The sequence below is a fragment of the Arvicanthis niloticus genome, chromosome 19, assembly GCF_011762505.2.
Source record: "Arvicanthis niloticus isolate mArvNil1 chromosome 19, mArvNil1.pat.X, whole genome shotgun sequence".
Classification (NCBI taxonomy): Eukaryota; Metazoa; Chordata; class Mammalia; order Rodentia; family Muridae; genus Arvicanthis; species Arvicanthis niloticus.
The window spans coordinates 1,494,333-1,521,943 of record NC_047676.1 but is presented as its reverse complement, the minus strand read 5'-3'; the positions used below and the strand labels follow the sequence as shown (position 1 = coordinate 1,521,943).

The 27,611-nt window shown below is 45.6% G+C and overlaps 1 protein-coding gene and 1 long non-coding RNA gene across 2 annotated transcripts in view; one reads left to right on the top strand and one right to left on the bottom strand.

Annotated features, from left to right (window-relative positions):
• Lpcat1 (lysophosphatidylcholine acyltransferase 1) overlaps nucleotides 1-18,068 on the top strand; it is a 51,359-nt gene extending 33,291 nt beyond the window's left edge. The window contains exons 6-14 of the mRNA XM_034523347.2: nucleotides 1,277-1,335; nucleotides 3,323-3,357; nucleotides 4,594-4,648; nucleotides 7,063-7,145; nucleotides 11,457-11,582; nucleotides 11,996-12,149; nucleotides 12,450-12,548; nucleotides 15,335-15,476; nucleotides 15,985-18,068. Coding sequence (XP_034379238.1) covers nucleotides 1,277-1,335; nucleotides 3,323-3,357; nucleotides 4,594-4,648; nucleotides 7,063-7,145; nucleotides 11,457-11,582; nucleotides 11,996-12,149; nucleotides 12,450-12,548; nucleotides 15,335-15,476; nucleotides 15,985-16,169 — 938 coding nt within the window. The 3' untranslated portion in view covers nucleotides 16,170-18,068. The remainder of the gene's footprint in view (nucleotides 1-1,276; nucleotides 1,336-3,322; nucleotides 3,358-4,593; nucleotides 4,649-7,062; nucleotides 7,146-11,456; nucleotides 11,583-11,995; nucleotides 12,150-12,449; nucleotides 12,549-15,334; nucleotides 15,477-15,984) is intronic.
• Nucleotides 18,069-18,205: 137 nt separating this feature from the next.
• Nucleotides 18,206-20,379, bottom strand: LOC143435109 (uncharacterized). Its single transcript, XR_013105111.1, has 2 exons — nucleotides 20,202-20,379; nucleotides 18,206-18,354 (listed from the first exon to the last, which is right to left on the bottom strand). It is a non-coding gene; the product is annotated as an uncharacterized LOC143435109 (long non-coding RNA).
• Nucleotides 20,380-27,611: the final 7,232 nt, after the last annotated feature.

Below are 27,611 nucleotides of genomic sequence, written 5' to 3'. Positions count from 1 at the left end.
AGACAAATGTGGCAGTGAACACTACTATCACACCAGCAAATCCTGGTGGCATTTGTGGTCCATGCTTAGTCCCCTGAGGTGATAAGTATGTTCACTAGCATGCATGTCTGAGGACTCTGAGGCCCATTGACAGGTCTTGGTGCTGGAGTATGAGCTGAGGTCTGCTGACTCCTGCCTGTGTCCATGTACATAGAAATGCTAGCTCAGCCATGGCCCCAGCCCTACAGATCCAGGGATGGAATTGAAGGTCAGACATGGAGGTTGTAAGATCCTGTGCCTGAGGCAGAATCTAAACAGCTTAGGTCATCAGCTCTGATGTGTTCTGACACTTGATGTGTCTCTGGCTTAGACCACCATGGAAGGGGAGCTGGCCTTGGAAGCAGGAACTATTGACAGTTCCACATGCAGATTTTCCCAGAGGTGTTCAGAAATCCTGAACTAAAGGATAGAGGGGCCTGCTGAAGCATCCAGAGAGTTTTCCTCCAGAGCCTTCCCCTCTCAGAATGGGCACACACCACTAATGGACACTGATTTCCATCAGCTCAGAAGAACACACACACACACACACACACACACACACACACGTATACACATACACACGTATACACATGCATACACACACACATGCATGCATATGCATGTACATGCACACACACATTCAGACGCCTATCTGTTTATGGGTGTCCCTACACCTTGGTTTTCAGAGGTGTGAACCTTCAAGCATCCTTATTTAAGTAGAATAGAACAGTGTAGCCAGGCTTGTTAACCCATCAGTATATAGACAGTAGAAATGATTGGCAAGGCAGTCCTGAGTACCCTTGAGAGATATTTCTCCAGTACTCAGGCAAAGGCTGGTCACACATGGGGACAGGGCTAGGCTAGACTGTCCTACCCCAGGCAAGACCAGGTGTTTCTCATTCTCCATGGTGACCAACCCCAAATCCAGCTCATGGGCAGTGAGGAGAGACCAAGATTGACAGCACAGATCTGTGTAGACGAGGGTGTGACGGTTCTGAGCTCTGAGGTATAGACACACGGGAGCCCTTCACTTCCCGTCAGTATGTTCATGTTGGTACTGAGACACCAGCAACTCTCTTCCTGGACAGGGCAGAGGTACAGAAAATAGTCCGGGAATCCAAAGAACATCTTCACTGACAAGGAAAAGCTGGCACAGAAAAGCTCAGTTTACTAAGGCCTGAGACAGTGCCACACAACTAGATCCCGCCTTCCCATGCTTCCTGTTGCCAGCATTGAGACCCTACACTTTCCTTGGTAGGTGCATTCATTCCTGGAGTTCCTGTCCAACCCGTGGTGCTACGCTACCCAAACAAATTGGTAAGTCATGTTCTGGGGCACGGGTTGAGGGGAGGTGAGGAGGAATGAGAGCTGGGTAGATGTCTCAGTTGTGCCTGGATTGACGTGTCCCTGTGTCCTTTGTTCGTACACAATAGTTGAAAAGAAAAAGTTAGTGCCATCATACAGCCTCAGCCCAGAAAGAGAGAGGCAGGCACCACAGGTGGAGTTCCAAGTGTAAACTATCTCTGTGGTGTATTTATGACAGTTCTAGAAGAGTCTCAGTCTTGGCACACAAAGTGCCACTTTACACAGGCCCTGAAGCAAAGCCTGGCTCACATTCTGGCAGTTTTAAAAATCCAGGGCTGCTTATGGTCTAGAAGGCTGAAGAAGGGATTGGGTGGCTGTAGAAATCATGTGACTTTGTTGTGCTTCCTCTGCTCCAACTGGAAGTCTCACTGACTTGTTTTAAAGTAAGACAGGGCAGTTGGTCCCAGAGCTCCTGGATGACCTGGAAGGACCCCAGGCCCAGAGGAGGGAGAATTCCCGATGAGGGATGCCTCAGAGCAAGTTCTGCTGGGTTTTGTCACTAGACCTTTCTCCCAAGTGCGCTTAACCCTCCCCTAACCCCTAGGGAGAGCTGTCAGGACCAGCCCTTTTCACAGATGCCAGCTGCAGCCTCCCTTCTGATATGACTGTTGGAACAGGCTTTCTTGGGCCTTGATGGCTTCCACAGTCAGAGGTGGCCAGTCTATGAATATGAGACCCCAGGGTCCTGAGGTATTGTGCACATGTGGCATTTCGTAGTGGAGTAAGCTTCTGGTGGAAATAATGAAGGGGGGGGGGGTACTTACCACAGTGAGAGTTCCCTGCCTGCCCCAGTTAGATACCATGACAGCAGAGGATGGTAGGGAAGATAACCTTTCAACTCACAATCTAATATAGACAGCTCATGGACACAGTGTCCAGCCTGCCCACCTGGGAGCCAGGTCTGCCTCTCTAGGCATGGGGTCCCCTGAGGCAAATGGATAAGCAGTGGGGACCGTCTGGATCATCAGTTACTAACACTAACAGACTGGACGACTCTAATGGGTATTGCTGAACCATTGAAGAGTCCATTTCCTGTTAGCTTCCTGAGGAAGGCCCTGCCCTCTGCAGAGAGTCTGAACACCCAGGAATGGAGCAGCCTGCCCACCTATGTGTGGGAGTGAGGTTTCCATTCTGAGTTGATTCATCAGCCTGGGGTGAGGGTTAGGGGCATAGTCTTCACTGATCTCCTAGAGCCTTGGAAGCTTGATTACCAGAGAAGCAGGAAGTAGACCTGTGCTTATGTTTCTAAGGTTTGTGTGAGCTTCCTCAGCCATTTAGCTACAGGATGTACCCCACTGCCAGAGCTCTGAGCACAGACCCTGCCTAGGGAGACAAACCAGAGTAAGAAAAATAGGTTGAGGATGGCAAAGAAAGAAGCCATACGAGGTCGCCTAGCTCCTGTGAAAATGTTTGGTGCAGCTGCTAAGGGTAGTTTCTCAAATCCTTCTGGACACATGTAAGGTGAGGTAGCCAAGTCTCTCATAGGTGGCAGGGGCCCCCTTTGAAGCCCAGGGTTGATGTGGGAGGAGCACGTCTGTGGTTGTATTTGGACACTTGGGGTATGGATACAGCCTTGGAATGGAGGCAGCAATGAGATCACATGACCAGGTCTAGGCAGACTTTACCTGAGGTTCCTATGGGAACATCTTAAAGGGGGCAGGTGACATGGCACAGTTGGGAATTACAGGTCATTGGAACACCTTTGGAGAGATGGGTAATGGGTACCAAGCCTACTTAGGCCAATGTTATTGACAGAGAAGTGATGAAAAAGAAGGACATTTAAGATATTGGGTTGGTTGAGCCCTGGAACACAGGGCACAAGTTTCCTCTACTCTGCCTGAATTAAAGTGGGAGGACAGTAACTCCATCTCCGGGCTGCACGAGGTTGGCCCTCACACGTCTGACTCTACATTTAACCCTTATTCTTTCTCACTCCCAGGACACCATCACATGGACATGGCAAGGACCCGGAGCGTAAGTCGGACACTGTGTCATCCTGTCTGTCCTATCATTCTGTGGATATACAGGCTGCTGGTGACTCCCTGTGCCCTCGTTACTTTTACAAATATGAAAACTACTCTTGACAGCTATTAGGGTCAGCCCATTGTGAAAAAGTTAAGTGTTCCCGTGTGGCTATGTAACACTCCTGGATTTGGGGGACATAAGTTCCTTGATGCCAGCACCCACGGGAAGGTAACTGAACCCTTCCCTTACTCTCAGTACATCTTGTACCTGGTCAGGATGGCAGCTTTTGTGCAGGCAGTGAGATTCAGGTGTTGCTAGGTAAGGGTGGCCCTCTAGAATTGGCGTCCCTATTCTATAAGCACATACACTGGGAATCAGTTGTGCTGTGGTTATTAATCTGGTGGAATAAGAGAAACAACAGCAACCAAACTTGGGGCACCAGACTGTCAAGGATGTCCATAATACTGGAGCTGCCATTTGTGTGTTGGGAGAAGGGGCCATCCAGGGACAAGACAGCCTCAAGGCCTTTAAGGAAGAAGTAAAGTCAGATAATAGGTAGCTCTTAGGCCTTCCAAGGTATTTGGAGCATAGTGCTGGGGCAGTGCCACTCCAGTGATATCAGACTACCACTTCCTGAGGCAGGAGGTCGAACTGAAAGAAGTACTTACTTGGATCTGGGCTCCAGTGTCTCATCCTGGGCTCAGGCTGACATGTTGGGGCAGAAAAAGATTGGCTCAAAATTAGGGGGTGACTGACTTTGAAGGGGAGAGAAGAGAATGTGGCCTCAAGGACGGGGAACTCCAGATAGCTCTGTAATTCCATTCAGACAAACAAGTAGTGGCAATAATACTGAAGATCCAGGAACCTGGAAGTCAGGCAAATGGGCTTTGGCATGACTTAAAGCCTGGAACTCTGTCTGCCTAGATTAGGCAGCTGGGCATCCTGGAGACAAGGATGTCAAAGCAGAAGGGCAAGGGGAGTATATAGCTCTTTAGAATAACCAAAGGACCAAAGGAAATATTTCACCAGAAAACCAAAGATTCCAGATTCCTAGTTAATAAAATCATCTGTGCTCAGTCTTTTTTTTTTTTTTTTTACCTTTTCAACTTTAGAAGACTCCTGTCCTCCCAGGTTCACTGCCCAGCAGCTCCTCCTAGAGGCTCTGGGCAGAATCTGGAGTCATTTAGCTAAAAGAATGACTTACTTCTTAATCGTGATGTAAAATTATTCAATGCTGTTTTTAAGGTTGAAAATCCTGTGGCTTACTCTGTGCCAGTTTCAAAACCAAGTGGAAATTGAAGTGAGTGGACATAGTGTTACACAGTATGGGTAGTGGGTGGGGTGGGCGTGGTATCTGGCTGGGGGGCCATTCTATCATGGGTTTTGGGATACTGGGTTCCACTGGGGTCTGAAATCATGCAGCTTTTGAACATTAAAAAGACTTGGAGCTGTGTGGATACAGTGTCACAATGTTACATTGGGGTCAGTATGGATACAGTGTACTATACTGGTGTCTGTTACAACAGGGTGTGAATACAGTGTCATACAGTGTTACACTGGGGTCTGTAGTGTTATAGTGTTACAACAATGTTAACCCAGAGCTGTGTGGATACACTGTCACATGATGTTGTACTGAGACTAGTATTGACACAGAGTCATACAGTGTTACACTGGAATCGGCCTGATACTTTGTTAAAATGCTATTAAACCAAGAGCTGTGTCAATTGTTCCAAAGTATCTAATCTGTACAGGTACTGTTACATAGCCTCCTTAAGTATCTTTTCATTTGTCTGGATCTTAGAAGAACTTTCTAGTTACTTTTCTTTAGTGGCTTTGTGCCCTTTTTGTGGCTTAAATACATTTGGATGGGATTTTTTTTTAAGATTTGTTCATTTTCATTTTGTGTTTATTGGTATTTTGCTTGCATGTATGTGTACCATGTATGTATATTGTCTACAAAAGTCAGAAGAGGGTGTCATATCCCCTAGAATTGAACTTACAAATAGTTGTTAGCTAGCAAATGAATCCTGGGAACGGAACCACTGGTTCTCTGCAAGAGCAACAAGTATCCTGAACTGCTGAGCCATCTCTTTAGCCCCTGGACATGATTTTTTAAAATTAACAAGGAAACTAAAGCTATCAGTTTTTTATTTAGATGACTGTTGCCTAAGAGTATATAAAATTGGCACATAGACATTTTCTCTTTGCCAGCGAGACAGTGATGGCACACGCCTTTAACCTCAGTACTCACGAGGCAGAGACAGGTAGATCTCTGAGTTCTAGGGTAGCCAAGGCTACACAAGGGTTTTTTTGAGAAAAACCCTGTCTCAAAAAAAAAAAATTTATTTGTGTGTGTGTGTGTGTGTGTGTGTGTGTGTGTGTGTGTATATATATATATATATATATATATATATATATATATATATATAGAGAGAGAGAGAGAGAGAGAGAGAGAGAGCACCTTTCTTTTTGTCTTCATTACTAATAGGTAGATTTGAATAACTAAATTCATTCTGTCACCTTACTGCTTAGCAGTAAGTCATGGAGTAAAACCTACCTTCCCTGCTTTCAGCTCCTGGCAGGTTCCTAAGTACTAAACTCACCCTCTTGGCTAAATCCAATACAGTCATACTTTTCTCTAAGTAGAAGGATTGGTGTTTTTGATTTGGGATTTGTTACTTGTTTTTCTTTAAAAAAACAAAAACAAAAAAAAACCCTCTTCTGATGGGCCTGCATCTGACCTCAGAGATGAGTCATAGGCACACCTATATTGAGTCAAAGAGTCTGTTCACTTCCCATAAGTACTGCAGAGCAATACAGAATGGACAGATGAGCTAATGTGACTTCTACAAAGAGCCCAGAGCATGCTGCTCTTGCTGCTGTGGATCTTTCCATGGCTCTTCTCTTGGCTGTCAGGAGAAAACAGGATCAGGTCTGAGAAGGAACATGGTCTTGTACTGGCTGGGACCCCTGTGATTTTGAGCAGGCCTATTTCAGACCTGGTCTCATTTTAAGATAAGAGAGACTAAGAGTGGCCCTCTTTACATATCCTTCTTCACATTGCTGGTGTATGGTACCAGTGTTAATGTGAAAGACCACTGTAATTTTAGGAATTCCTAAAATGTTAACTGTGAACACCTATATGCACATAGTTGCTAGGTTTTCAGGATGTTCCTGTATTTCTGATATCTTCATTTAAGAACAGAAATCAGGAATGGTCTTTTGCCTTTTCATGCATGTTAAAGTTGGCACCAGCATGAGCCACTAAATCATTTTAAATGCTGTAGGATGATTTATCACAGAGATGCAGTAGATTTCAGTAGAAACTTCAGAAGTACCATTCTCTATAATCCCCAACAGAAAACTGTCATGGAGAGATGGAGACATGTATATCATTAGGAGTTGAATATTGTGCCCTAAGCCATTCAGTACTCCTGGTTAGCAGTGTTGGCCTATAAAGTTTGCAGATAGATGGGGGGGGGGGGGGGGTTTGCGCACAGGCACATGGGTATTGTATGTATGTGGGTCTAGATATGTGTATATGTAGTGTGAACATTGTAGGTATGAGTATGTAAACATATATGGTCATGGGTGGACTATTCCTGAGGAAGGTTTCTGCTAGTCTTAATTGTGTCACACAGGTACCATTTATGGTAGCTCTGGTGGGGTCAGTGTCATGTCTCAGCAGAGATAACACGGTTCTTCTGTCCTCAGTTTCTGCCTGTGTATTGCCCTTCTGAGGAGGAGAAGAGGAATCCTGCCCTGTATGCCAGCAATGTGAGGCGTGTCATGGCCAAGTGAGTGAGCAGCTGCCAACTGCTGGGGAAATGGGTTTGTACAAGAGTGAACAAGCAGGTTCTGCATATGCTAGCAGTGTTGTGTGCTTGCCCTTGAGCTTGTGTCTCCTACTTTTATCTGATGATGTTTTGACTTGTTTAACATTTAGAAGATGGTTAATCTTTGCTTCATTTCGCAAGTTTCAAACCCACCATAGTAATCTGTGACCCTGTGTTTTGGGGTCATGCACTGACCTGGGCAGATGTCAGTCACAGGTCACAGCCTCTTTGAGGCTTCACTGTTTCTGTCTGGGAATTGTTTGCTGGCAGTCTCACACCCCCTGCTGGCAGAAGTGTATTATCTCTATGAGCTCCTAGGGTATCCTGTGCTGCCACCTGCCTCTTGTGCACAGTTGAGAACATAAGCATTGTTTTCACTTTCTAGTTCCTGGAGTCTGGAAAACAATCATGCAATTGCCCTTTCTCTCTGACTTTCTTCCTCCTTCTGAGCCATATCTCTTATTCACATATTTAAAACAAGGTTCCGAATATTCTTTATACACACCAGGCAGAAATCACAGCCCCAGAGGGCCAGCCTTGTTGCTTCTCCAGAAGAGGCCGTGTACAGTGGAGCTGAGCTGTAGCCTTTGCCAACAGCAGCTGCTGGAACCTTTGAGGTTCCTCCACCTTACAGCTAGGGGTGGGTGGGTGCAGGGGGGTAGTCCAACCCTCAGTTCCTGACAACAGATCTGAAGAGAGTATTCTAGGAACATGTTTAACAAGCCCCAGCTCAGATCTGTAATCACTATTTAGAGCTGGTTCTTGCCTGCTTCCCCCTTGCCCCTCTTGAAGGGTAATATACCCAGAGAAGGAATTTGTTGCTCCAGTCTCCACCTTGCAGTTCATGCGGCCTTCACCACAGACAGCTCTGAGCACTTGCTAAGTGAGGGAGTACTCAAGCCAGGCCAAGACCTTCACAACCCAGTCTTCCAGTGTCACTTGATCTGCTCTGAGGTCGGAAGGAAGAAATCTTTTAGGTCTTTTAGAACTCAGCAAGTGATTGCCATCGTACTTATTACCAGATTATAACACCTGCCTAAGACAGATTTGGAGGGATTTTTAGGGAGTTAGTGCAGAGAACACAGTGTTCTCTTAAGGTAATATCCCATCCATCTTGAAATTGAGTGTTGTGTGTCCTGTCCTGTCCCGTGCCCGTCCCCACCCCATGTTCTAGCCCTTTCTGTGGGCTGTCTGCAGTCCGCATTCCTAACCACAGGTTACCATGTGCTCTCAGGTTGCTTGCTTTTACAGCATCACTGGGCAGCACCAGACTTATTACTAAAAGCTCATTTTCTGGTTTTTTTTTGTTTTGTTTTGTTTTGTTTTGTTTGTTTTTTTTGTTTGTTTGTTTGGTTGGTTGGTTGGTTGGTTGGGTTTTTTGGTTTTAAGAGAGAAAGAAAATAAAGTTGGGTGGGCATGGAGTAGGGGGATCTGTGAGGGGCTGGAAAGGGGAGAACATGATCAGAATATATTGTATGAAATTATTTTCAATAAAATAATTTTTGAGACTATAATATACTTATATCATTTCGCCCCTCCCTTCCCTCCCTTCAAACTCTCCCATGTGCCTGTTCACCCTGCTCCCTTTCAAGCTCATAGCCTGTTTTTCAGTGAGGGAAAGTTAGTTTTTTTCAAGGCAGGTTTTCTTTGTGTAGCCTTGGCTGTCCTGGAATTCACTCTGTAGATCATACTGGCCTCAAACTCAGTGATCTGCTGCCCCTGCCTCCTGGCAACCTCTTTTTCTCTAATTGGGGTGTGTGTGTGTGTGTGTGTGTGTGTATACACACGCGTGCAGCGCACACATGCGTGCACGATAAATACATAAATATAACCTGTTCGGTTTTTATAATGTATGTATGTTTCCAGGGCTGACCGTTTGGTGTTGGGTAAGCAGTCAGTGTGCTCATCATCCCTAGGAATATTTCTCCCACTCTGAGGATTCTTTAGTTGCTGGTAGTTCTTTGCGTAGGCCTCCTAAGCTTTCCTTGTCTACGCTAGCATGTCTATTAGTGCCATCCTTCAGGTCATGTTAAGGCAGCCATGTTGGTAAGAGTTCATGGGTGTAGCCTCTCTGAGACACAACCTTACAGGAAACCCCCTGTTCCTCTGGCTTTGACAGTCTTTCTGCCCACTCTTCCATAGTGGCTCTTGGGCAGTAGGTGCAAGAGTATCCGTTGACGCTGGGTTCTACAACTCTCAAGATCCATGACTTAAGTAACCCTTGGTAGTTGGCTGGGTTTCTGGTACCAGACATGGTTTCCCTCTTACTGAGCAGGTGTTATTAAATCCAATTAGAGAGCTTTTTGTTACTGCCAAGGTCTGTGTGCCGCTGCTGTACCATTAGGGTAACCGAGCCATCGAGTCAGAGTTATGGTTCCTATGTCTTACACCTGAGTAGCACTGATGGTTACTTCCCTCCTTTGGAAGCTTGCAAGATACTGTATTCTGGTACCATAAGTATTAATCTTCAGGAAGGAGGCTTTAAGGTCAGATCCAGCATGGAGGCTTCTGGGCCCTGGTGTCTTCAGCAATAGGGATTTTCCTTCTACCTCTGAGGGCAACCGTGGGCAGTAGCAGTAGCCTAGAATATTTTGGGAGTCTCTTGGACAACTGTGGCCAATAACTCAAAGGAAAGCCCCTTCTTCTTAAGGAGATTCCCAGGGGAGTTTTAATGGGTTTTCCTTCATAATGAGCTTAGTGAGCTTTTCTCCATAAATGTGTTTAATATGAGGTGGGAGGTATCTTTTCATGAAATCTGACATAGCCTTTAGAGACAGTTAAATTCTTAGGACAAGACCTTGGCCCCTTGCAGAGACCCTGTGGGATAACACAGTAGCTCCTCCAGACCCATTGGTCGGTCTAAGGGCCTATGCTATACTGATTGCATATTGGGCATGCACACCTTGCAATTGTGCAGACCACAGACACACATGGTGTTCATGGCATGGGTAACTGGAACAAGCAGACACAGGTCTGGGCAGCCGGAGTGCCAAGAAAGGGAAGTTTGAGACGGCCACCAAGCACACATGTTCAGTGTGAATTGTGGACTGTGGCTGTGGGGCTCCTGTGGACTGAGCATTCTGTACAGCCATCCCGAAGGACTTAGCACTCAGTGCTCAACTTCCCTTAGGGATTCAGCACTGACACCCTGACCTTAAGTCAAGGCTTTGTCTGGTCATAGCCTACTTCCTCTCTTCCAGGGTTCATGTAAAAGTCTCGTCCTGGCAGGCTCTGGGGAACATTCCAGTGGCAGGGGTGTCAGTTCCTGTTTGGGGATTTTCTGTGGCTCCTTTGCCCATTCCCTCCAAGTTTCCATTGGCAGACCATGGGAGGGACCAGCTTCCTGGATAGAACTGTTGCATTTCCTGCTTGTCTGTGTCTACCTCAATGACATAGTGGCAGAGCTGCCTATACTGTTGGACCCAGAGGAGTAAGCCTGGGATCCAGGCCCCGTCTGGGGAAACTCCTCCCTTCCAGCTTCCCCCAGGGTCCTTGTTACCTATGGGAAAACATACCATGTTACCACAGCCCTAAGCCTCTGCTGGATGTCAGCCCTCGCCTCTGGTGAGCTCACAGCACACGATGAACCTGAGGACCGGAGTTGATAGGGTTTTTCTGCTAACCTGAGTGCTTAGTTAGGGTTTTCCTGCTAACCTGAGTGCTTAGTGTGTGCTTTCACGGTGGTTTAGCAGGCATCCCCTTGGTTGTCTGAGCAGTTCCAGCCTGTGTGCTCACTGCATGTGGGATACAGCAGAACTCTGTTGTTCTCAGATGCCCTGTGCATGGCACGTTCTTAGGAAGTGACAGTCTTGTTTTGGCTTCTGTCTGTGTTCATAGGAATTTCTCTTCTCAGTGTATAACTTAAAATAAATAATGTTTTATATGGCTAAAATATTAGCACTTAATGTGACCTCAGCAAAGGCCTTGTCTACACATGGGTAAACCAGCTCCCATCTAGGTTCCAGGAGGAAGGATAAACCCATCCTGGTCTTAGACAAGGGTATATGATGGTAATCAGTAGCCTTCCCTGAGGAGAGGCTAGTGTTAACCTGGTACTAGGGTATCTTGTAGTCAGTGCCTCTAGTGCCCAACCTGGGCTTTCCTCTTGGCATGGGCTGCTCTGTCAGAGTGAGTGCCCCACCCCCACCCCCAGACCATCATTGACTGTCCACCATGGTTGCATTCTGACACTTATTTCGTCGTAGCATTTGTGGTTACTGTTACTGCTGAGTGAAGAGGTGGGGTTGATGAAAGGATGGATCTCTCTTGCAGGGCCCTGGGTGTCTCGGTAACTGACTACACATTTGAGGACTGCCAGCTAGCTCTGGCAGAAGGTCAACTTCGCTTGCCTGCTCACACCTGCCTGCTAGAGTTTGCCAGGCTCGTGAGGGGCCTCGGGTGAGTTGCCTGTGGCTCTTGAGCGTTTGTTAGAACCGAGTGCCGCTGAGGTTGCAGGGGATCTGTCAGGAAATTCTTTCTCTAATTATGTTGGGTTTCAGGTGTCATCAGCAGGCCACATAGAAGGACCTTAAAAACGTTCTTGTTGGACACCACCTGTGTGTATGGGTATTGCCCTTGTACATTGTCCTAGGAATATACCCAAGGGGCAGACAGTTAGACATGGAGTCAGAAGCCTAGCATCTTTCAAACTGAGGATGTGACAGGCTCAGAAACTAACTTTCTGCTTGTTAAAAAAAAAAAAAAAAACTTTTAAAATATTTCGACTAGTCCCCAAACCTCAAAGTAAGTCTCCTGTCTTGGTTTCTATGCTGTGGTTTTATCAATAAACCTTTCCCTCGTTTTTTATTTAGACTAAAACCAGAAAATCTTGAAAAAGATCTAGACAAATATTCAGAGAGTGCCAGGATGAAGAGGGGAGAGAAGGTCGGGCTTCCAGAGTTTGCAGCCTACTTAGAAGTTCCTGTCTCAGATGCGCTAGAGGACATGTTCTTGCTTTTTGACGAGGTGGGTCCACTGGGGAGCTCAGGGCAAGCTTCTGGCTTATGAATGTGTAAGCCATTCTCAGTGAATTAGATGCCACAAAGATGCCAGCCAGCCTGTTCTCCAAGTGCAGGCTTTGGTTCGCCTTCTGGCAAAGCTTCATGTTCGAGAATTAAATGAGGTTCAAGCAAGTGTGTCTGGGGGTCGTCTTCCAAAGCACAGGGTTTTATATGTGTAGATATTAACCAAGTCAGCCTGGGATGAGACAATTAGATAGACATGGAGGCTACTAGGCCGTCACCTGGATATGTGTCTCTTTTGCAGAGCGGTGGTGGTGAGATAGACCTTCGTGAATATGTGATCGCCTTGTCTGTGGTGTGCAGGCCATCCCAGACCTTGGCCACTATTCAGCTGGCATTCAAGGTAAGTGGATTCCTTGAGAGGGACTTGGGTATCTGTTAGTTACTCTTGTTATCATTGTGACAAACTCCTGGCAGAAGCATCATAAAGGGGGGAAGATTTGAGGAGGTGACAGCCATAGTGGGTGGGTCATGAAGGCTAGGTTGTAAAGCAGTTTGCTTCTGTTGCTTTAGAGGTCAGAAAGCAAGAGATGAATGCCACCGTTCAGCTGGCTTCTTGCTTCCTTCTCTCCCCCCCCCCTTAATTCAGTCTGGAACCCCAACCTGTGGGATGGTACTATGTCATTCAAAGTGCATTTCCATTCAAAATATATCTCCCTAGGTTAAACCTCTCTGGAAACACCCTTACAGACATGCCCATAGTGTTTCCTACCCTGCATCTCCAAACTTCAAAATCTCCCCCTTAAAAGTTCCAATGGCTTAAGAACTGTGTGATGGTTTGCATATGCTCGGCCCAGGGAGTGACACTATTAGAAGGTGTGGCCCTGGTTGGAGTAGGTGTGTCACTGTGGGTGTGGGCTTTAAGACCCTCATGCTAGCTGCCTGGAAGCCAGAATTCTGATAGCAGCCTTCAGATGAGAATGTAGAACTCTCAGCATCTCCTATACCATTCCTGTCTGAATGCTACCATGATGATAATGGACTGAACCTCTGAACCTGTAAGCCAGCCCCAATTAAATGTTGTCCTTATGAGAGACATGTCCTTCCTTGGTCACAGTGTCTGTTCACAACAGTAAAATCCTAACTAAGACAAACTGTTGGCAATTTTCTGTATCAGTTGCCTTTGCCATTTTTGTAACCAAATATCTAACAAGAAGTCACTTGAGGGACTGGAAAGATGGCTCAACAGTTAAGAGCACTTGCTGCTCCTTGCACAGGACCTGAGTTCAGTTCCCAGCACCCATGTCAGATGGCTCACACCTATACCATGATTCCCTCTTCTGGGCTGTGTGGGCACCTGCTTGTTCATGGTGCACATACGTATATACATACAGACATACATACACACACATACACAAATACATACATAGAGGCAAATACACATAAATAAATCTTAAGCCACTTAAGAAAGGAAGGGTTTGTTTTAGTTTTAAGGGACTTCTGTCCAACATGGCAGAGAAAGCAGGGCCACAGGAGCGTGAGGCAGCCACGAACAGAAATCAGAGCTAGAAGAATGCTGGCACTCAGCTGACCACAGCTCATGGGATAGCACCACCACAGTCAGAGAAGATCTTTCCTTCTTAGGATTATCCAAGAGCACCCTCATAGATCCACTCAGAGGTATTAGGAACCGCTGGTCTGTCACAGCCCCCAAAAGCTCCTTTGCTTTCTTCTTACCTGGTGTACCTCTCCACAGCACTGCTAGGAAGTATCCCCAGTTACCGAGGTCCCTTATGTGGGTCACTCCGGAAGAATACTGTGGTGTCAACACTTTATGGTTGGTTGGGAAAGCCTGACCTTCCTGTATCTACACTCTGTTCTCATGGCTCAATCCCACTTGGACCGTAAAGTCATCAAATAGAATCTGTTGTATCGGTGGAGTGTGATGGTGTCGACCAGCACTCAGGTTCATTGGCGATCCAAACAGCAGAACACAGTCCAAGCCTCTCACAGCTGTCTGGAAGAGCAAGTGCGGCAGGCAACCAAGCATCCTGGTGGTCATGCTGGGGCCATATCCTCACTGTGATAGGACAGGGGACATCTCCCACAGATGGCCATGTCCAGCTGTTACCCCTCTGACTTCTGAAGCGCCTCACCTGCATGTACCCCTGTCTGCTGTCCCCAGGACATAATGGCTCTGGGAACATTAGACAAGGAGTGGCAGGGACAGGTGGAGTGTTCTGTAACAAGGCTGGGCGTTCCAGGACTTCCTGGAAAGATGCATCTCTTCACCCAGTCTAAGAGCATAGGCAAACCAATGAAGGAGTCCTGCAAGTCCAGCTTGGCAAAGTAAATGAGTTTATTAGGTTCCCTGTACAACACTACGGTACTGTGTGATGAGATATGGATCCTCACACCACAGTTAGGGCCAAATGTCAAGATGTAAAACAGCTTTGTGACTGTGAAGAGGACCCAGAGATGGGTACTCTTAGATACTCCTGGAGGTGAAATCTAATACGTGTTTGGGGTCTCGTTAGTATCACCCCTGTAAAAAAGTTTTACATAGGGACTTTGGGGACACCTAGTAGCCTGGGTAAGTGGGAAGAGAAACTCACAGGCCAGAATGTATGTCTTCTGTAACCCTTATTGTTCATTTTCTCATACAGTGAGGATTTCTGATTAGAAATGTAGACTTAGTCCTTGCTTTTCTTCAGAACCACAGCCTCACAACCCCAATGCATTGCGGGCTTGATCACCAAATTATTTTGCAGTTTATCTATTGACCACTAGGTGGCACCAGAGGCACGCTGTTCTGCTTTCCTGGTTCTTGTTGCAAGAGCCCTGCAACCCCAGGTTTGCTCTGACACATTGAGCCCTTCTGCTACTTCCTGCTCGAGCTGAGTCTCTGTTCTGTCTCCCTCTGCTTGTTGCTTTGCTCCCACGGTTATAGCATCCAAGTCTGAACCAAGACTGTTTGTGCAATGTCCATAAGGAACCTGCAGAGGTCAGTAGAGGCAGAGACACAACTAACTGCCCAGGCAGGACCTTAACATCTGCTTATAGGCACCACTAGCACCAGGGTGCCAGCTGTTTGAACAAGGTGAGGTCAGGAGCACTGGGGAAAACATACCAGGCATGGCTAACACTAGAAGGAGTGTCCCCAGTGTAACTCTTCACTATCCCTTACAGATGTATGGATCTCCTGAGGACGGCAGCATAGATGAAGCCAACCTGTCCTGCATCCTCAAGACTGCACTGGGTGTATCAGAATTAACAGTGACTGACTTGTTCCAGGCTATTGACCAAGAAGAGAAGGGAAGGATCACATTTGGTAAGTGAAAGAGAGGTGGGATATAGTGGACACTCCAGCCTAGGAGGCCAGAGGACATGAATGGTGATCAAGCCCGCAATGCACTGGGGTTGTGATCACGGCTGTGGTTCTGAAGAAAGGCAAGGACTAAGTCTACATTTCTAATCAGAAATCTTCACTGTATGAGAAAATGAACAATGAGGGTTACATGCCCCTGCCCCATCTGCACACACCAAGCTACCCCCTCCCCTCACATAGCACTGGATCACCTGAAGAAGCTGCAGGGGCTTCTGACCTGGGTGTCCTGTGGGGAGTTCACCCACCCCAGCTTCATTGGAGCTATTCTCCTGAAGGCCTTTTAGCACCAGAACCCCATACTTGGGCCCTGGGCTGAGGAATATCTGGTCACTGCACCAGCATTGGGGTGATGACTTTTCCTGAAAAATTTACCTTTTTAGTGGGGGTTTCTGACCAGCGCGTAGTAATGGGGTTCTCTTAGTCCCAATAACCAGCTTCCTTGTCTCTGCAGATGACTTCTGTGGGTTTGCGGAAATGTACCCTGACTTTGCAGAGGACTACTTATATCCTGATCAGACACATTTTGACAGTTGTGCACAGACGCCCCCAGCACCAGCTCCCAATGGCTTCTGCATTGACTTCAGCCCTGAGAACTCAGACTTTGGGAGAAAGAAATTTTGTAAGAAAGCGGACTAGAATTGAAGATTCCGGAGGGATGAGGCCCCTCCCGCATCACCACCTGCCTCCAGTGGCCTGGAGCCTGCTTGTGTGTCGCGCCTTCTACCTTTCCCTGTCTCCTCATGCCGTCTCTGTATGTCTGCAGACCTGAGGTCCAAAAGACTTGTGATGTTATTTGTTTTCTGTAAAGTCTGTCTCAGGGCCCAGCTGGGCATTTGCAGGGAAGCTGTGTGTGTGACCCACCTGCCCATTGCAGGCAGGCAGGCAGGTGGGTGCTCGGGGCCTCCCTGTGGGGCAGGACTCCACAGGTTGGGTGGGCACAGGTATGACTGTGTGCTCACCTAGGATATGCTGGTCTTGAGTTTGTGTCGGTCTTTTCCCTCTTTTTCTGTCTGTGCGGTGTGCACAATGCGGGACCTCTGTGCACGCTGCACATACCTACCCTGAAACAGCAACCTTGTCCTAATTTAGTGCCTCTGGCGTCTCTGGCTCACGTGATGGGGCATCATCGGATTCTAAGTGTTTCTGTGTTTGTGCAGGAGCTCGTAACTCTTTTATAAACCTCACTTAGGTACTTTGAAAACATTCAACATTTTTTAAAAAAAGAAAGAAAGAAAATTGGTTTTCTACTTCATTTTTTTCACGTTACCGTAAGGATATTTATTTCCAGACTTGCTTTTGATAGACTCTGAGGTGTCCTGGTGGCCGCAGCTTAAAGGGCCTCTCTGCCCTCCTCCCATTTAGGTCTGGGACATTTAGCCACAAAGACTGGCCCCAGGATCCTTTTCTGCTTTTCTTAAGCCTTCTTGACTCGCCATCTTTTTTATAAACATTGCCAGTTTGGTGTTTCAGTTTCAATATGACAAAGTCTACTTCATGTAACTAGTAAAAAAAGCATTGAATGTGGGGAAAGAGTCAGCCAGAGGGAAAGAACTGGAAAGCGCCCCCTTATCTTCTGTGCTGATTTTAAGCTCTCTGAGCAGACATACTGAGGTGGCCATAAGGTCATGCCCAAAGCCCATCACCCTCTCTTTACACCGGTTACCATGGTGACTTAGGAAAAGCAGCCACTGAGTGTAGGTGGCTTTACTCTGTGAGGGTGACAGCTGCAGGGGACAGGCCACAGAGTTTGCTGTGCTTGGCCCTTCGTGAAGTCAGGAAGGAACAGGGTCCAGGCTGTCTCCTTTGGCAATACCTGGTTTCCTCTTTTTTTTATGACAGACTTATCCGTAAAGCACAGTGACTATAGGTTTGGCTTGTTTCCTAAGCTTTGGAATCCTGTTTTTAATTCCTAAATTAGGTTGGTTTTTTTTTTTTTTGTTTTTTTTTTTTTTTTCATTTGGGTCGTTGCTATAGGAAATGACCACCAGGCCAGTAAATACAGGAAAAAGTGTTTTCTGAGTTTCTCGGAGCGAGTGTTAGTGTGTGCTTTTCCCCAAGAGAAATCCATAAACGAAACCTGTCGACCTCAGTCACACAGCGTCACACTGCCGCGGGATGGGCAGGGAGGTTGATTTCTGAGCTCTTAGCTGGTTAGGTATGAATGAAATGTGAACACAGCCTTTGTAGCTAACGGGTTGGTTTTATAACTGTAGAGTACAAGTTCTCAGATGAGAAAAGCCACTAAAAGGCCAATGAAGGAGGCTGGTGAACTAAGATGTCCCGAGGCTGGGGCTCTGCCCTGCCATCTGCAAGTGACGGATTCCTGAGGAATGCCGCTGATCATGTTGAAGGAATCCTGAGCAGACCTGGGACGGATGTTCATCCTCCTGATGACTTGCTCGTAACCTCGGTCCGCGCATCAGAACTGTGAATGTACATAGTGGGCAGGGGAAGGGGCAGTGCCCGCCCTGCCTGCGGGCTCCTTTGGGGAGCGGGCTTCGGGTTTTCAGTGGAATAAACACAACACAACATAAAGTTTTGCAGGCTCGAGTGTGTTTTGTTAAATGCCTCACTTAGTAGAAAGACAGCAGATGTGTCTTAGCCTGGTAGGAAAGTCCATGGAGATGAGGTCATCCTTTAGGTTTGGAAGGCAAAACAGCTGTGTGGGGAAGTCCTCCTGGCAGTGTTGGCATCTGGAACTTTGCTGTCACTCACAGGACACGCCACGGCTCCTTGTATCCGGTCAGCCAGTTCTGTAGTTTTGCTGTGTGATGCCTACATAACTCTTAGCACGTTTGTTAGCAGAGCCATCCTTTGAAACCTGTATAAGAGATGGAGAAGGAGTAAAACAGGTGAAGGTAGGAGGAGGACTGAGAGGAGAACCCAGTGGGTAAATTGTTGCTGTAGAAGCCTGTGGACCAAGAATCAGCCTCCAGAACCCACAAAAATAAAAATGCAGTTAGGTGAAATGAGCTGTAACCCAGTGTTGGGGAGACATTGAGGGATCCCTGGGACTCACTGGCATCCAGCCTAGCCTGATGGTTCAATTCCAAGTCAGGGAGAGACTCAGTCATAAAAAAAATAGGCTGGATAGTGCCTGAGCAACAAGAACTGAGGTAGTCCCAGGTACACACACACACACACACACACACACACAACATATATGAAAATCAAGATACTATAGCAACTAGCTTCAAGATCACTGATGTTTACAGAACAGTGGTACATGTGGTTGGGCCCCATGTAGTAAGAAAGTATGTTCTAATACTGTTTCAGGAAGTCTTTTTTTTTTTTTTTTTACACTGTGTTTTAAGATTATTTTTTTTTATCAGCTTTAATTATGTGTATGTGTACATGGATGCAGGTGCCCTTGCAGGTCAGATCAAAGGTGTCAGATACCTACAGCTGAAGTTACAGATGGTTGTGAGCTGCCCATGCAGGTGCTGGGAATCAAGCTTGGGTCTTACAGAATGATGTCAAGTGTTCTTTACTGCTGACTCTCCATCCCTCTCCTCTGTGCTTTTTTAAATGAGCTTGTCACTTTTTAAATAAACATTAACTCTAAAACTAAATTTAAGATTTTTTAAAATTTATTTTTACTTATTTTGAGACTGGTCTCATAGCTCTGACTAGCTTAGAAATCACTACATAAACTAACCTCATCTCTCTCTCACACACACACTTTTTTTTTTTCCTGTTTTTTTTTTTTCAAGACAGAGTTTCTCTGTGTAGCCCTGGCTGTCCTGGAACTCACTCTGTAGACCAGATTAGCCTTGAACTCAGAAATCCACCTGCCTCTGCCTCCCAAGTGCTGGACTAAACTAATCTCAAACTTTGAGATCTGCCTGCTCTGCCTCCAAGTGCTGGGATTTAAGGTGTGCATACCTGGCTTATTTACAAATTTTTAAAAATTCTAACCAAGACATGAGTTGCATTCCTTTCATGCAGAGCTAGTCTGGGAGGTTATCACCTGTAATCATTTGGTCACAGGAGATATTACAGCCCCAAGCACAGACTGGCCACACACATGCAGCAGAGCAACCAGGTGAGCAACAGGCTCAAATGTTGGGGCGCTATGCTTGTCAGACAGGATAAGTCTCTGCTGCTCTGATCATCCAGTTCTGCCATACTAGAGTTGGAACCAACCTACAAGAAGCCACTCCAGAGGTCTTTTCAGATAGCTGCCTGTTCTGGAGATTCCATATGAAACCAAGGTAGGAAGGGTCACCATCTACCACTTGGAGCCCATACATACACACAGAGTGTAGGTTACATTGCTGTGCATCCTCTTACATGGTGCTGAAGTCATAAACACAAGGTTGTACCTTCTACCAGAAAGATGGATCCCACCAGCCTGGTCTCCACCGTAAGATGAGCTAAGTTTGGTCAAGAGCCTGTCTAACTGTTTTCTTACGGAAAAACTGAGTTTCAAAGCTCACTGCTCACCACTCTCGATGTTCTCGTTATAAAATGATAGGGGTTCCTGAGAAGTGGGAAGAATGACTAACCATTTAACCAGCTGGTGTGCAAGTTCACACACAAGCTCACATGCACACATGTATGCACATGCCCAGCCAAGCAAGCATAGTCTTGTGGCTGCCCTGTCCCTGCTTCTGTGTCTCATTGTATGATGGGAATATGTGTTTATAAGATTCTTCCAGTACTTACGCTTTCCTGATCCCAGATGTGGCAGCACCCTAGATACAGTGTTAATCACAAGAAGCACATGGAGAGCCACTGGCTCCTCCTCTGCCCATCCTATTCAGTCTCATGACAGTAGTCCCTTCCCATTCATCTTTAGAACGAGCCATCCCATCTGATATAGTCATTTTTCTCTTAAAGCTTGACTCACGAGAGGCAGCCCCAGGGCTGACAGCTGTTTAAGTTGGTGCAGCATATGTCTTCTGGTCCCAGGTAGAAACCTCTGGTCTTGAGTACTGAGGCTCTTAGAGCAAAATTTATCAGCATGAAAGGAGATGCAGAATATCTGGATGGGCCTGTAAATCTGCCCCAGCCAAGTTACACAGTAACAAATACTGGCAGAGAAGAGTAGAGGTCAGTAACAGAACAATGCCTCCCATTTCTTTGTTGATTTAATTATAATGTTTCTCCTTTTTCTTTCTTTCCTCAAAATCCTCCCATATACCCCTGCCCACTGTTATAGTCACTGTGTCCCAGGCTGACAGGCCAGTCCCCTCCAGAGGTTACCTGTCAGATGTCAGGGAAGAGAGATCTGTACTGTGTTGGTATTTGTCAGTTGTCCTTTGGCCTTGCTGGGCAGAATGCTCACCTGACCAGAGGCCGGAGTACAGTTGAATGGAAAAGGACCTTGAGCCACTGCTAATTTCTGCTACAGATGTTCTTTCCAGTCATGGTTAGCAATATGTCCTAGTCCTCAGTTAAGGCATCATTCTCTATGGAGGAAAGTTACCCAGAATTTCAGGTCCACCTCTAATCTCTGAGTCCAGCCCTGTGTCCTTCTGGGCTGCTTTTGCTCTGTGGTATATTTTCCTTTCTTTCTTTCTTTCTTTCTTTCTTTCTTTCTTTCTTTCTTTCTTTCTTTCTTTCTTTCTTTCTTTTAATACATTTATTTATTCTATGTATATGAGTACATTGTAGTTCTCTTCAGACACACCAGAAGAGGGCACCAGATCTCACTACAGATGGTTGTGAGCCACCATGTGGTTGCTGGGAATTGAACTCAGGATCTTTGGAAGAGCAGTCAGTGCTCTTGACCACTGAGCCATCTCTCTAGCCCCCGGTATATGTTCTAGCCATGGGGGGGTGTGGGATGTGATAGACAGTAATGAATGAGATTCATGGAACTCCACGAAGTGTTAGCAAGAAATCCCAAATCTTTATCTGGGGTGTATATCAATCAAGAAACCTTTGCAGTCATGATGGAAAGGTCCAGAGAGATTAGCCTGCCCTGGGAAACCAGCAGGTCCCTCCCAAGAGTGTTGCCAGCTCAGGTCTGGGAATTCAAGGACAACCTTGACCAAGCTAGATAGTTGCTGACCAGTTTTGCTGCTGATCCCCGTTAGGCCCCCACCTCTCCTTTCCAGCTAGGGGGAAGAGACAAGCTCACACCTTACCATGCCACACCTCAGAAGCTCCTAGTGGGTGACGCACCGAGGGAAAAGCCGGAAACTAGAGGTTAGCAATGTGCAGAACCAGCAAGCATGGGCAGGAAATACAGAGAAAGGAACTGAGTAGCCCAAGAAACATGGTCAGATAGCCTTTCAGGAACAGGAAAAAAAAATATTTGACAAAATAATAGCCATAATTTCCCCAAATCTATAAATGCAGACGTAAAAGCAGCTCAGTGAGCACCAAATCGAACAAATACCAAGCAAGCTAGACCTGGGAAAAGGTGCTTGCCACCAAGCCTGACGACCTGAGCTTGACCTCCAGCACCCACATGGTATTCTACTTGTGTGCCTGGCACAGGTGTACACATACACACTAATGTAATAAAAACTGTAAAAGCATCCAGAAGAAGTGTGTGTGCTTGTGTGTGTTTCCAGGGTACAAAGCCCGCCCTGGTGACTGCTGAGTGCCCACTGGTTAGTGATGGACAGCTTTCCTTCCAGTGTCAGCCAAGTCTGCAAGGAATGACAGCTGGCTTCTCAATAGTAGTCCACTTTTCAATGAGAACCAAATTCTCAGTGACTAACAGCCAAGTTTTCAGTGATGACAGCCAAACTCTCAGTGACAAACGATTTCTCAAGGACCGGAACCTTCTTAGTGACTGCCAACTTCTCAGTAGCAGCCAAGTTCTTGGTGACTGCTGACTGACAGTTGTCAGCACCTTGATGGCCACCAATTAGTCTGGCCTCTGACTATGCTAGCTAGAGGCTGGTGACATCCTCAAAATTAAAGATGAAAAATGCCAGGCTGGAATTCTGTACTTAAAAATATCTTTCTAAAGTCAAGCAAAATAAAGACATTTTTAGTAAGCAAAAGCTGAGCTAATTCATCTTTGCCAACAGTGATCACAAAAATACAAGAGTACCATGCTCAAAGGCTAGGTATTATCCAAAGGTACACAGTTGAAAAGTGTATCAGAGCCAGGAGTATTACATATGCCTGTAATCCTAGCACTCGGGACACAGAGACAGGCAGGTCTCTATGTTCAAGGTCGACCTGATCTACAGAGTGAATTACAGGCTATCCAGACCTACATGCAAAAGTTCTGTCTCAAAACAAACAAAAAACAAAAGCAGCAAAAGAAGGGAAAAAAAAAGAAATGTATACAGCAAGCCTTCCAAAGGAAACGAGACCATAGTTACTATAAACATGAGTTTTATCCAAACGAGGCAGGACAGGAGGAGTGAGGAGAAAGGTAAAACAAATGTAATATAGCCAGATGGTGAATTTAAACTTCCATGGCAGTTTTCCCATTAAACTCAGACTAAACCTCCCAATGGCAATTGTTAGGCTGAATGACAAGGGAAATAGCTGAGGATATGCAGGGCAAGCACAGATTGAAGGCAAAGGGATGGAGATATGGCACTGCAGGAGGTTGGGTCTCAGTGGTTGGGAGTCTTTTAATGACTACTTCTCTTTCTTTAGGGATATGGGATTACAATTTAAGGACAATTTCACTTATGAACATTGGTGCAAAAATGCTCAATAAAGCCGGGCAGTGGTGGTGCACACCTTTAATCCCAGCACTTGGGAGGCAGAGGCAGGCAGATTTCTGAGTTCGAGGCTAGCCTGGTCTACAGAGTGAGTTCCAGGACAGCCAGGGCTACACAGAGAAACCCTGTCTCGAAAAACCAAAAAAAAAAAAAAAAAAAAAAAACTCAATAAAATTCTTGCAAACCAAATCCAGTAATACATCAAAAACCTCACTCACCATGATAAAGTAGACTTCATCCCAGGGATGTGGGATGGTTCAATATATGAAAATCCATCAACATAATCCACTATACTAACAAATTGAAAGAAAAAAATCACACGATCATCTCATTAGATGCTGAAGACGCCTCTGGCGAAATCCAACACTGCTTCACATTAAAAGTATTGGAGATATCAGAGATACAAGACATATACCTAAATGTAATAAAGGCAATATTCGGCAAGCCAATAGCCAATATCAAACTAAACGGAAAGAAACTTAAAGCAGCCCCGTTAAAATCAGGTATGAGAGAAGGCTGCCCACACTCCCCCTATTTAGTCAATATAGTTACTGAAGAACAATAAGGCAAAAAAAAAAAAAAAAAAAAAAAAAAAAAAAAAAAAAAGGAGATCAAGGGAATACAAATTGGAAAGGAAGAAGTCAAGGTATCGCTACTCATGATAGCATACATAAGCGATCCCCCAAAATTCTACCAGAGAACTGGTAAACTGGTAGCTGATAAACAACTTCAGCAAAGTGGCTGGATATAAAATTAACTCAATTAAATCAGTAGTGCCCCCTCCTTTATACAAAGGATAAACAAGCAGAAAAAGAAATTAGAGAAACAGCACCCTTCACAATAGCCACAAATAACATAAAACATCTAGGTGTAACTCTAGGCAAGCAAGTAAAAGATCCATACGACAAGAATTTCAAGACCCTGAAGAAAGAAATCAAAGAAGATACCAGAAGGTGTGGAGATCCCATGCCCATGGCTGATAGGATTAACATAGTCAAAATGGCCATCTTACCAAAAGCAATCTACAGATTTAATGCAATTCCCGTCAAAATTCCAACACAATTCTCCACAGACCTCGAAAGGGCAGTTCTCAACTTCATATGAAAAAAACAAAAAGCCCAGGATAGCTAAAAACAATCCTAAACAATAAAAGAACTTCTGGGGACATCACCATCCCAGACTTCAAGCTGTACTACAGAGCAATAGTGGTAAAACTGCATGGTACTTGTAGAGAAACAAACAGGTGGATCAATGGAATAGCGTTGACAATCCAGAAATAAACCCACACACTTCGACACTTGATTTTTGACAAAGAAACCAAAACCATATAATGGGAAAAAAAAATAAAGCGTCTTTAACAATGCTGGTCTAACCGGATGTCTGCATGTAGACAAATACAAATAAATCCATATTTATCACCCTGCACAAAACTCAAGTCAATGGATCAAGGACCTCAACATAAAACTGGATACACTAAACCTAATAGAAGAGAAAGTGGGAAAGAGCCTCAAACACATTAGCACAGGAGATGGTTTACTCAACAGAACATCAATAGCTCAGGCACTAGGATCAACAATAAATGAGACCTTATGAAACTGAAAAGCTTCTGTAAGGAAAAGGACACCGTCAACAGTACAAAATGGCAACCTATAGATTGGAAAAGGATCTTCACTAACCCTACATCCGAGAGAGGGCTGATATCCAAAATATATAAAGAACTCAAGAAGTTGAATTCTAACAAACCAAATAACCCAATTAAAAATGGGACACAGGAACTAAACAGAGGATTCTCAACAGAGGAATCTCGAGTGGCCGAGAAGCACCCAAAGAGATGTTCAACATCCTTAGTCATCAGGAAAATGCAAATCAAAACAACCCTGAGATTCCACCTCACACCAGTCAGAATGGCTAAGATCAAAAACTCAAGTGACAGGACATGCTGTCGAGGATGTGGAGCAAGGGAACACCCCTCTATTGCTGGTAGGAATGCAAACTTGTACAACCACTCTGGAAATCAATCTAGTGGCTTCTCAGAAAATTAGAAATAGTTCTACCTGAAGACCCAGCTATACCAGTCCTGGGCATATACCCAAAAGATGCTCCACCATACCCCAAGGACACATTCTCCACTCTGTTCATATCAGGTTTATTCATAATAGTGAGAAACTAGAAACAACCCAGATGTCCCTCAACCAAAGAATAGATACAGAAAATGAGGCTTATTTACACCATGGAATACTATACAGCTATTAAAAACAAGGCTACATGATTTTTGCAGGCAAATGGATGGAACTAGAAAATATCATCCTGAGTGTGGTAAACCAGACCCAAAAGGACATGCATGCTATGTTCTCACTTAAAAGTGGATATTAGTCATAAAGTACAGGATACCCATGATACACCCCACAGACCCAAAGAAGTTATAATAAGAAGGAGGACCCAAGCAAGGATACTTGAATCTCACTTAGAAGGGGGAACAAAATAGTCATAGGAGACAGATAGAGGGAGGGAACTCGGGGGAGGGGAATGAGGACGCAGGATCAGGTGTGGGGAGAAACAGGAGAGAGGCCCAGAGGATCAGGAGAACAGATGGAAATCTGCAGCTTCCTTGGGGAAGGGATCCCTAGGAAGTCCAAAGACCTGGGATAGGGGAGGCTCCCAGGAGTCAATGTGGGTAGCCAGTAGCCAAGATGTCTAACAATAGGGTCATGGAACCTCAAGAGGCTACCTCCTGTAGCCAGGCAAGACCCCTAGTAGAAGGACAGGGTCACCAACCCATACACTAAACCTTTTACTCCAAATTTGTCCCATCTAAAAGATATGCAGGGGTGGAGCAGAGACCAAAAGAAATGCAATCAATATCTGGCCCAACTCGAAACCCATCCCATGGGCAAACATCAATCCCTGACGTTATTAATGACATTCGATTAGGCTTGCAGACAGGAGCCTAGCATAACTGTCCTCTGAGAGGCTCTACCTTCCAGTGGACAGAGACAGAAGCAGATACCCACAGTCAAATATTAGACAGAGGTCGGGTACACTTATGGAAGAGATAGGGGAAGGATTGAAGGCCCAGAAGTAGATGAGATCTCCACAGGAACACCAACAGAGTTTACAAACCTGGACCTCTGGTAGCTCTCAGAATCTGAGCCACCAACCAAAGAACATATATGGACTGTAGTGAGACTCTCTGGCACATATGCAGCAGACAGGTAGCTCAGTCTTCATGGCTGCCCTGTCTAGCCTCAATGAGAGAGAATGTGCCTAATCTGAAACAAACTTGACGTGCAGGGTGCGGGGATACTGGGGGCAGGGAGGATCCAACCCTCTCAGAGGAGAAGGGGAGAAGGACTGAGGAGAGGGACCAGAAAGGGGAGCACCATTTGGGATGTAAACAAATAAAATAATTAAGTTTTTAAAAATAAAAAAAAATGTCATATCAAAAGAAATGAAATAAAACAAAACAACAAACAATGAACAAAACATCCATGAGATTCACACCACTGAACTTATGTGCCAGCAGGTTCCCAGAGAAGGGAGCAAAAAAATTTGTCCAGGAAGCCATCTTTCCAATATGATGCAAACTCTAAACTATCATCTGAGAAGACAATAAGAACTTGAAGGTAGATCCCCACAGGCTACAGCAATGTTCAAAATTAACACCAAAGGGACAACACAGAAAATTCAGCCAGAAGAAGACACCTTACCAAGATTCGAACAAGAGCTAGATGCCAAGAAACATCTGTAAACATGAAATGGAGAGAAACTGCTGGTTGGTCAGGCTTTACCAGCCAAAACCAGAGAATTAGGCTTCCAGACCCAGGAAGCTAAGTAAACGACTCACCCCCAGCAGTTCCCCAACACGAAAGCAAGTCCTTCAAGCACAAGACAGATGAGAGCATTTGGAAATCTGGGTTTATAACAAGGAAAAATAAAAATGTACTTAAGGAGATAGCAGGAAACTTTTCTTCACCGTCTAAATGTCTTTTAAAGGGTGGTCATCTCTTGACAAGTTGGGCAATGTATTTTGCAGTTCATACCACATACAGCAAAATATCTGGTGCTGGCGGCACAAAAAACAAAGGGGGCGAACCCTGGTCGAGTGTTCACGCTAAGCTAAAGCATGTGGTCTCAGAAGCAGACACGGTGATCTGGAGCATGCGCATACACTGAAGCGGCACATAGACTAGCCTACCAAGGAGATAGCCGGGGAAAGGAGGGATGAAACAAAACCCACTCAGTCTGAAAAAGGACCGGGAAGACACCGGAGAAAAACAGAAAGTCAAGAGCAAGCTGGTAGACATTAAGTCCAACAAAACCAGTCTTCATGCTGTGCCCAAGATACGAACTCCTCGATTAAAAAGTAGAAACTGTCCAATTGGATATGAAAGCCAGAGCCAAGGCATCATACTCGCAAGAAACACCATGCATACAT